Source organism: Coenobita brevimanus, chromosome 116, assembly GCF_032717465.1.
Source record: "Coenobita brevimanus isolate Jiangsu-jjx chromosome 116, ASM3271746v2, whole genome shotgun sequence".
Lineage (NCBI taxonomy): Eukaryota > Metazoa > Arthropoda > Malacostraca > Decapoda > Coenobitidae > Coenobita > Coenobita brevimanus.
The window spans coordinates 1501605-1512401 of record NC_137069.1 but is presented as its reverse complement, the minus strand read 5'-3'; the positions used below and the strand labels follow the sequence as shown (position 1 = coordinate 1512401).

Below are 10797 nucleotides of genomic sequence, written 5' to 3'. Positions count from 1 at the left end.
ATGTTCATGAAATGTTAGACAAGTAAGTCATTTAATGAAAATCCTCCAAAGTCTTAAGTAAACAATATCGCTTTATTTGAATGAAATATTGCACAAATACTTAAATTATCGCATTGTCGCCATCGTGCCAAATTATCGTAAGTGTAAATTCTCGTACATCTGGCAACGCTGGTTAAGGGTCGTTAATATATGGGTATCAGGACTAATACAGTAGCGACAGCAGTATATTTAACCTGGTCATATCGAGGTAATTTTTGCCATAATCATGCAAGACAGTGAGAGTCCTGGTGTTTTTAATAATCCTTTTGTTTTGTTTCTTGCACCTTGTATTGATGGTCGTTACAATCGCCATGTCAGGACGATGTCAACATGGTGGTCTTCAGGGGAGATCCTTGTGGCATTACTTGCTTGATTCTCACCTACGTGGCCATATTTTACGCTGATTATGTCGTCGTCCACTGGATTGTGCTCCAGACTATGTCCACCAGGTTGGTTGGGGGGGACCTGTGTATGGGTATGTGGTTTAAAAGCGTGATTTTCCCGAAGTCGGTTTCAGGTAGAAGTTCGACTAAAACATTCAAGGTAACCTGCCCAGTAAGCATGACTGAGGTGATCCTAAGTGATTATATGGACAGTTCTTCATCATAATCAAGTGTGTGAATAAGAACAAGAAGGCATTTCATTTGGCAGTACCCCCAGAGAGCCATTTATAAATCCATTGGCTCTACCTTATTTTCCTTCAATCTCTTGGTTTACTTATTATTTATACGTACACTTTGCTTTTATATTGTGAGAATTTTTAGTATATCTTAATTTTGACCGGAGAAACAGGTATTTTGTCCCAGAATTCTCACAAATATGGCCATAGAGTTGTGTACATCTTGGAATTTTCAGGAGTTTCGTTCTTCTATTAACACATAAGCATGATTTTTGCGAACAGGTATTTGCTACAACCAGCTGCAGGTCTGAAAAGCACATCAATGTTGGCAGAGAGCAGTTGTGTTGACCTTGAGAGAGGCGTTTGAGTGAATATCATGGTTTTTATAAAGTGGGAGGGGCAGGAAGTGAGTCAGGAGAAAAAAAAGCAAGGTAGTTGTGTGTGAGGCTAGCACCATCTCAGTATTGGTCATTTTTGGAGATTTTTGTGCTTCCCATGGACAGTAAATGCTATGTTGATCCCTCTTTAATCATCATCTTTTTTTTTCATAAATTTTTGTCTCTGCTAATAAAGTCTGTCAAAGAAGCCTCCTGACAGTCTAACTCTCATGGCCACAGAATTATGTTGTACCTACAACAGAAAAGAATAATTTTTCGGAATTGTACCCAGCTAATGGACACTGAAACTGCTGTGTTCTTCACTGAATTTAAGCAGTTCTAAGCTCATTCTCCTCCATAGGCATCCATCACAAATGTTCTGTTCATACTTAATAAATACAAGATGGAGGAAGATTCTCAGGCTCCTATCTCCAACTCTTATTGCCTCTGTGTTAAAATAAACTAACCTAACCTAACCAAATTTTAACATAGATTGTGTAACAGAACTGAACAGTCTATCTCCCCAGACCATCCTCCCCCCCCAAACACAGACACACACACACACACACACACACACACACACAGACTCCTTATTTACTCTGGTGTGTACTAAAACATGCATTTGGAACAGATACGTGAAGAAGAGAATTTGCGTAAACTAAGTAGTGGACGTATTAATTGCAATCTCTGTTAGTTGGGTGTTATTCTGAAAATTTACCATTTCCTCAGAGACTGTGATCTAACTGAACAAAACTGAACTTCCCCCTTTTATAAGTTATTTGGCCAGACTTGAGTAGAAAGCACCAGAAAACCAGTATAAACACACTGGGCCAAAAGTAAAAGTGGTATGAAAGTATTTTTGAGTACTATTTTGTTTTAATTACTATGCTTTTCATATTCAAACATAATTTTAAAATGAGATGGTGTTAGGTTTGGTTGTAGCTACCATAGTTAACTAATATTGGTGATAGTTGTGTTTTTTATTTTATTTTTTTGAGGAAACTATTGTGTGCCTACTGAAAGAGGTGTTGGTAACAGATAAAGTTTTTTTTTGAACAATCACTATTTTTTTTTGTTTTTTCATCATTTCAGCTTATGGGGCGCGGTACATGCGGTTCTCTTCAACATTATTGTTTTTATGACGATAATGGCACATGTCAGGGCAGTTTTCAGTGATCCAGGAATTGTCCCGCTTCCCCAGAGCCGATTGGACTTTTCCGACATGCATGCAGGTTAGTTATTTGTACATTTTTGGCGTTTGTGTGCATAAATATCAACATACATACAAACATAACATGAAAGTGATGCTATGCTTCCCCACAAAGGATACCTATATTTCCCAGAGCTGATTGGATTTTTCAGACATGCATGCAGCTTAGTTATGTATACATTTGTGTGCATAAATATTGACATACATACAGTGTATACATAACATAAAAATGATATAATTACTATGCCTCCTCACAAAGAATCCCCATATTATGGTTGCCCAAGGTACAGCTGATGTTTTTTATGGACTGGGAACTGAACTAATTGCTGGAACTAATTAATTACTCCCCAGCAGTTAATTGAAGTTGTTGGTTGGAAAAAAAAGGATATTGAAATGTGTAATGAGATTTGCAACAATTTGAGGGAGGGAAGTGCTGAGGGAAGAGAGGAAGGGAAGCAAGTACAGTACAGTATCCTTCTGTGCTATGTAATGAAACCTTAGATGAACTCAGTCGGGGTGACAGCGCTGCCAACATGTATGGGTTTGATCCCCTAGAGTTGACTGATTGTTTTTTCCTTTTTTTTTTTTCTTTCTTTCCTTTTTAAATAATGTTATACCACCAAGGGGAATAGCAGTAGTAGTTATAGTCCCATGTTTATCAGTAATGTGAACCCAGTGGAGTGCAGGGTGAAGTTGACGTCCCTGAAAAGGAAGATGGTGGACTGCCATGAGAGGTTAACATTGCCCATTTTCTTTCCTTCCTGTGTTTCTCAGACTAGTTGGGGTTTATAAGGGTTTCATCTCTGGGATGGTTTGGTTTATTGCTCATATAATACCTCTCAGGGGCAAGTGAGGCTGGCCACCATCATCTGAAATTTTGGGACTGAGTAGCCTGGCCCAAGGCACCTAAAATATTGATGGTGCAGAAAAGGGTTGGAAGATGATGGTGATGATGATGATGATGATGATTGTTCTTTTCTTTCAGGAGGGGATAAGAATGATGACTGGACTGTGTGTGCACGCTGTGAAATGTACAGACCACCACGTGCACATCATTGTCGAATATGCCAGCGCTGTATTCGACGCATGGATCACCACTGTCCTTGGTATACAACTTGTCCGTGTTTTATGATGAGGATGCATTTGAAAAAGACCATGGCATAGTGTATATCAAGTCACTGGTAATATGGTTCCAGTGAGGATAAGTTTTTGGCCAAGTGTCCCTCACCCGACAAAGTCTAGAAACAAATTTCCAGCCCACCTAAACTGGGAGTTATCGTGTTTCACCTTACTGCACATCACTTGCTGCTTGAACTCCATTACAGTATTGTTCCATAACTGATGCTAGCACACCCAATACTGATGAGTTCAAAGGCCATCTTGTAACAAATGAATGACCAAGCTTGCATGGTGGTGATCGTGTAAGCAAAAATAATGGTTGTACATAAATCACTGAGGCGTTATATGAGATCATAATGATTGTACAAGTGAAAGTGCTATAACATATAGGAAAAGGTCCTGACTTTTTCATCATCTTGTAAGTGATTTATCGTATACTGGTTCAGCATATGATGAGGGTTTGTTGTAGTTTGTTCACCGCAACTTGGCTCAGGTTTTCGTCTTTTCAAGCATATTTCATGCAGCTCGTTGGCCGAAAAAGACAATGCCGTGGCTCAACATCCTCTCTATAATGCATCTTTGTACACTTTTTCATTCTAGTTTGGCATAAAATTGCCGTCTCTCCATCGTCAGTATTGAGTTGTAACCGTAGATTAACACAAGACTGTGATACCTACCATGCTCATTTTTGCCCTTGCTTGGCCTAGATCTTCATCATTTTGCAACTTACTTCATGTAGCTCAGATACAGAGGGTGGTGTGAGGTGGAGGAAGGCAACCTGATAGCAGAGGACAGGGCAACATGGAGGCAATTTGTTTGTGGTCACTGGTTTTGGGATTGAGGTGTCCATCTGAAGACAAGGGTGTTATTGTGTCTTTTTACTGTGAGCAAAGAGATGTTATATATATCTTTTTAACATAACAATATAGATGTTATTTATATCTTTTTAATATGGACAGAAAATGTTATATACTGGTATATCTTTTTAATATGAGCAGATTTTTTGTAAGTAGGATACAGGAGACTGGTACTGTGCCCTATTCAGCAACACTGGCAAGGAGGAAGTGATGATGACATGATGAAAATATAGCACAGTATGATTGCCATTCTAATAACCTTTGGGAATGTGTGCAGCCATTAATATTTATGCTTATAGATGGATGAAGAATATTTTTGAACCCCCAACACTGGAGGACATCTCAGTTATTGAGTAATAACCTCTGGCATTAGAAGAGTGAAATATAAAAGGACATTCTGGTACCAGGACTGAAGGTATTATTAAGAAAATCATTTGATATTAGTGGAATGTGATAAAAAGATGTTATAGTACTAGCTATGTAGACTGAAGATATTTTTGAGACTTTCTAATCCCTATCCTGGGGGAACATTTCACAACAGCTAAATAAAATCATCTGACATTAACCAGTATATATTGTACTGTAATAAAAAAACATGCCTCCTTGCTGAATGATGAGTTAATGAGATTTTGAGGTTTACTTTGTTGCGTTCTAAATGAGATCTTTTATATCCAGGATCAACAACTGTGTGGGAGAGTGGAACCAGAAGTACTTCTTGCAGTTCTTGATGTTTGTTGGGATCATGTCCATCTATGCAGTCAGCCTCATAGCGTACTCTTGGTTGAAGGCTTGTCCAGAGTGCTCCAAGGACATGATGGTGAAGCAAGGCCGCCTGTAAGTAAAATCCCATGTTCTTGTGCTTTTGTCCCAGTGAACTGCAGGCTGAGGTTATCCTTCTCCTTCAGTCCACCATCCTCCTCTCGGGGTATAGGAAGGGAGGTGGGGAATATTTTTATAACCAAGCTGTGGATTTGCCTGCTGATATTAGTGCCACCATGTCAAGATACCCCCCTTCTGCACTGAGTAGCTCCCTGAAGGTTTGATATTGAATTTTACATTACAGATAACAACATAGCCTATAATTATGTGCATTCTGTTTCATTAGATTACCTGAGTCTAGCTTATACTGTACTACATGAAAAATTTATCGGTTACTGTGCCTTTCTTTTCTTTGAGTATGGTGTAAGGTGCATTAGATCCTTAATGCACAGTATTTAGGGTATAGGGGGATTATCAGATTGGAGATAATGAATAAATCATTAAGCCTTCAGCTGATTAAGTGAACGTGGTGTTTACATTTGATGAGACGATGTTTTTATTAGATGAATACAAGGAGATCATGGGGGTGGGGTGGATGGGTACTTCTTTTCAGTGTACTGATGTATTATATTGTTCTCATACATTTTTTTGTTTTGTTTTCTAGATGCCTGTTATTCAAGTGATTTAAAGGACTCCAATTAGATGTATTCTATAAAGGCCCACCTCTGAGGAATGGTTGGGGTTTATTTCTTTTGTAATGCCTCTTTGGGGGTCAGCCACTTGTCACTCTAACCCTCAGTTTTTTATTTTATATGTTTATTAAGCAACGTTGGGTCTGGTTAGTACTTGGATGGGTGACCGCCTGGGAACACCAGATGCTGTTGGCATCCCTACGTGTCAAGTGGGATTGGTGGAGGATTAGTGCCCCTCCCTGTAAAACAATTAACTCTAAGCCCTTGGCCACCCTGCCTGGGATACATGGCGTCTGGCAATGAATGAATGAATGATTTATTTATTTATTTTTTTTTTTTAGGCAAGGAAGAAGGAACCAAAGGCCAGGAGCCCACAAATTGTCTAGATTGAGTAGCCTAGCCCCAACCCCCTACACTCCTGTTCGGGGAGTCCTGCGGTGGCTGATGAATTGATATATAGAATGGTGATTGTAGTTTACCCTTCCAGCCTTCAGTTGGTGGTATTAAGCTTGAACAGGAACTTGTGTGCCATGTTTGTGGTAGCCATCAGGTGTGGTAGGAATCCCTCTTTTTCAACCATTAATGTTTTCTGGATCTTAGCTTACTTGTAGATGGGAAGAGGTAAGGGTGATGATTATGCTTTTAAAAGATAATTACCATATTCCGTCCCATTGTGGTAGTAATCCTTTTTGTTTTCAACCATTAATGTTTTCTGGATCTTAGCCTATTTGTAGGTGGAGAAAGGTCAGGGTGATGATGTTGCTTTTAAAGGATAATTACCATATTCTATCCTTCGTTGGGTAAAAAGGGATACGATGATGATGATTATGATGATATATTACGGAACTGAACTAGTATGTGTTATTTCTTGTTTCAGCCTTCACTCAGTGGTATTAAGCATGGAGAGCATCCTGTTTGGCCTGTTTGTGCTAGCCATCATGTGGGACCAGATGCAGGCCATCCTGACGGACGAGACGGCTGTTGAGCAGGTTAGTTGCCATCATTCACTTAGTGGGTTAATCCAGTGAGATCAGGAATATTCTTTTTGGGTTATGAAGCTTCCTGATTATTTTACTCAGCTCACTAGAGATTTTCCAAACTACAGTGGTTATAATAAACCTGTTCAGTACGAATAGCTTCTAAGTTGGATGAAAGTAATTTTGTTGCAGCAAGAAAGACTGACGAAGAGAGTGTATGTGAGTGAGGTGGAGGGGGGAAGAGGGAGCGGGAGGCCGAGGATGAGATGGAGGGATGGGGTGGAGAGGTATATGAGAGAGGGGGGTGTGAGTTGGGAGCAGGGCAGTGAGATGGCGGGGGACAGGGCGACTTGGAGGCGATTTGTTTGTGGCCACCCCGAACGGGATTGAGGCGTCTGGCAATAGATAGATAGATAGAAGAATGAACTGAAAAGAACATCACTCAGACACAAAGGGTTAAGGTGTGCCAACTGAATGTGGCCTGGTAGGGTCTTTATCACTTCCCTTGCTCAATCCTTTAGTCATTTTTGTTATATTTGGTACAGTGTTGTGTATAACGTCCATTAATCCATTAAGATGGGGCATTGACAAGGAGTCAACATGTGGTGGTGTTGTGAACCCCGGGTGAAGCAAAGCAGTTGTGATGTCCACCTGGGAGTCAGACCTCCTCTTATTTCCCTACACCTTACTGTGGAATGGGCCCTGGTGAGGCGCTGTCGACCACAAGGAGACCCTGGATCCTTTATGCTGTATGTGTTGTACTGTACTTGTAGGACGGCCCAACAGAAGCAGCTTCTTACCTGTGGTCAATGTGTTTGCACAGCCAGACAGACTGGGGTTAAGCAGCAACAACAAGACGTCTCCCTTAAGTTGAATGAAAGTGCTAAGTGGTAGAAAGAGGAGTGTTAAAAGCACATTATTGTATTGACGAGGTTGACAAAAAGCAGTGACTGTGGAAGGGACCTCTAAACTCTTTCCACTTTTATTTGGCCTAAATCTACCATCTCTCCACTTGGAATGCTTAGCTGTAGCAAGAAATTAGCACTGAAATATGACGTGTCTTGAAAAACTTTTGTGGAAATGATGTAGAGTCATAGTAGTATCTTATTCTGCAGCTGAGCTGTAGAAAATAAGTTGCAAAGGGACATAATTCCCCATCGAGTCAAGGTGGATGTGCTGTAATTTCTTGTGTGGTGTTTCAGGTAGGTCCAGAGTCCAAGCTGAGACTTGCATATTGTTACAAAACTTATCACATTTATTAGAATTTTTTTTTTCCCCAACAGCTTCCACCGGGTGTTGGGAAATACTGGTACTGTAATCTGGTTTTTGCACTTCTTTTAGCTTGCAGTCCACAGAAAACATTGTTGTGCCATGGCCAGGCCTCAGGGATTCCGTAAGAGGAAGTATGGTGTTATTTTAATGTACATAGGCAGTCCTTGTTTTAAGTAGAGGATGTTTTCTGAAATGTAACTTTTTCCATATAGCTAGTATTGTAAATCTTGGAAATTGGCAGATTAGCTTGATAGGTATTATTGAAGTATATTAGACAATTTTTATTTACTTTATGGGGAACTCAATTGCAAAAAATGAAAAAATAAACCATGCTTAGGAAGAGGGGTTAAAATCTCACTCCCCAAAAGGATTAAGTTCTTTGGTTGTGTAAGTTTCTAGTCTTGTCTGGTTTTTCAGGTCAAACGTCAAGGACCTTACCGTGCCCGACGCCCCAAGATGGCGCTGCTACGAGAGGTGTGTGGTCGCGGTCGCCCCATTCTCTGGATCTTCCCCTGTACCAGTGCACCCAGAAATATGGAGCCTTCATACAACCTTAATGTCTAGAAGTTAACTGTACAGTAAGCCCTCGTTACAGGTCGGACGTGTTTATAAATATCACAGATTTTTCCATATAAAGCTGGGTGGCCATTTCCCTCCCCCTTCCATAGTTAACCTTTCTCCCTTCTGTGGACATAGTAAGTTATTTTACTCGGGTTTCTGCAAAATGATTTTACGCTGCAGAGAAGAATTTTGGTTATAGTGCTGGAAAAATTGAAATATATCAAAATTTACCCTTGAATGCTTAGAAAATTAGTGCCAGAGAGGGACACCTTCATGTGGTGGCACTGATATAGCCAGATATAGTAACTCTGCCGCCCAATCCTGCAAATATCCCTCAGTTCCCTCCCTGTCACCCAAAAGGAGGATAGTGGGCTGCACGAGAAGGGGAACTTGAGCCTGCAGTCCACTGGGTTCACGTTCAAATGAACCTAGTGCCACAAACAACAAATAGCAGTTGCCAGAAATACCCTCAGTTGAATGATGTGGATGGAGCCTGAAGAAATATACAAGAGCGTCCATACTGGTGAAAAGATTAGCCCATGAATTACGAGTGTGTATTTTCTTGGTTCATTCTTACTACACCCACACAGTTGGACCATTTTGCTTATCTTAGGGGAGACCTTTTTGTAGTGAAGAGATCATTGAAGCTCTGTCTAACCTTCCTAGTCTGAAAAGTCTCTTGTAAGCTGAATAAAATCGTCCCCTGGTAGTAAGAATAAATTGTACGTCATTGAAGGGAAAGGTTATCAGTACCACCTGTATGGGAATGCGATGATAGATATTAACATGTCCCTGAGTTTGGGTCGTATTCTAAGTGGCTTTGGAGATTTCGTAACACCTGTTCCTTAGTGATTTAGTCTGCTTATTACACCTTGGTATTCCCTCGTATGTTATTGATGCAAACTGTTAATATGAAAGCGATATAAAACGCATACAAGAGCGTGTTAAGATGAATCATGCAAAATAAACCACTATTCCCCATTTACTCTAACTTGGCGTAAAATTGCTGTCTCATCTGCAGTGTTACACAAGCACTAGAATATGATGCTGGTCATGAAGAAGCGCCAACTGAAGGATGTTAAGAAGTAATGTTGCCTTTTTCTACCACTGTGCTACATGGGATAAGTTGGAAAGGCGTAAAAACCTGGGCCGAGTTAGGTTAAAAGGCATATAGTTAAAGAAGAAATGCAATCTTAGGGTTTAAAATGGTGACAAGAGATAGGAAGGTGTAACATGGAAAGTATATCGCTATACTCTTTTCACTCATATTTGGCTCAGATTCTTGTCCTTTTGTAACTAATTTCATGTAGTTCAGTGGCAGGGGAAGGATATTGTGTGGCTCTGCATCCTTCCCACGGCACTTCATGATGACGAGCAACATATTCTGGTGCTAATTTACTGCTACAACTTAGCATTCAAGGTGGGGAAGTGGCAGTTTTAGGCCAAGTTAGAGTGAAAAGAGTATGGTTAAGGAAGATGTGCAATGCCAGGGTCTAATATGTAAAAGAAATCACTAAATAAGGAAAAGGGATGGTAATATGAAGACTCTCACATGCCACATAGACTCCAGCCCTTCTAATGAGGTCCGCCTTCTCTATGAAACATCTCAAAAACACCACCACAGGCTTCACTTTTGGGACCCCATACTTGTTGGCTTAGAGGGCTCCCTGGTGCCTCCTTCCTCTCCAGTTTAATACTCTTCAGTGTGATGATGCATTTCCTTAGCTTATTTCCATTTGATACCACTCATTTCAGTGATTTATTTTCTGATTTTTTCATAGTTATTTTCACTGTAATACTTTTCATTTCAGTGGTGTGTTTTCCTAGTTTATTTTTCCTGCTTCAACACTTTGTTTTTTTCTTATGTAAACTAGGAAAGCCCTCTTGTATTGAAAGTATTAGCTAAGGTTGTATCTAACTCTCTTTCCTCACTACCAGTTTACTCTCTTCAGTATGGTAGTCTGTTTTCTCCAGCACCAAGTGAAGGGGTAAAGGTGGAATATGCAAAATAAAAATCACAAAGAAGGAGATGCCAGGGAGCTGCCAAGGCCTACAGATTACAGGCAGTTCTTGTTGTAGGTAACCTTTTCTTTTTTTACATCCGATTCTGCTATTGACCCTCTGGCTATGGTGATGCCGTTTTCATTTCTATCTGCCTATCTGTCTATAGCCGGACACCCTAATCCCAAAAAAGATGGCCACAAACAATGCGCCTCCTTGTCGCCCTGTCCCCTGCCATTTCAATGCCCTCCCCCCAGCTTACACCCCTCTTTCTCATATACTTTTCCACTCCATCCCTCACTCTTGGTATTTCC

General features: G+C 40.4%; 1 protein-coding gene across 1 annotated transcript; it reads left to right on the top strand.

The window, feature by feature from the left end:
* Window positions 1–369: 369 nt before the first annotated feature.
* On the top strand, window positions 370–8485 carry Dnz1 (DNZDHHC/NEW1 zinc finger protein 11). The gene is made up of 6 exons (XM_080287089.1): window positions 370–488; window positions 2128–2267; window positions 3231–3351; window positions 4897–5055; window positions 6550–6661; window positions 8339–8485. Exons 1-6 carry the CDS (start codon window positions 370–372, stop codon window positions 8483–8485), a joined length of 798 nt encoding a protein of 265 aa, XP_080143215.1.
* The last annotated feature ends 2312 nt before the right edge of the window (window positions 8486–10797 follow it).

Excerpts from the sequence above, each read along its gene's own strand:
- Dnz1 (XM_080287089.1), top strand. The coding sequence starts at position 370 with ATGGTGGTCTTCAGGGGAGATCCTTGTGGCATTACTTGCTTGATTCTC. Across the intron at positions 489-2,127 it reads CTCCAGACTATGTCCACCAG|CTTATGGGGCGCGGTACATG; the intron begins GTTGGTTGGGGG and ends TCATCATTTCAG. Across the intron at positions 3,352-4,896 it reads ATGGATCACCACTGTCCTTG|GATCAACAACTGTGTGGGAG; the intron begins GTATACAACTTG and ends TTTTATATCCAG.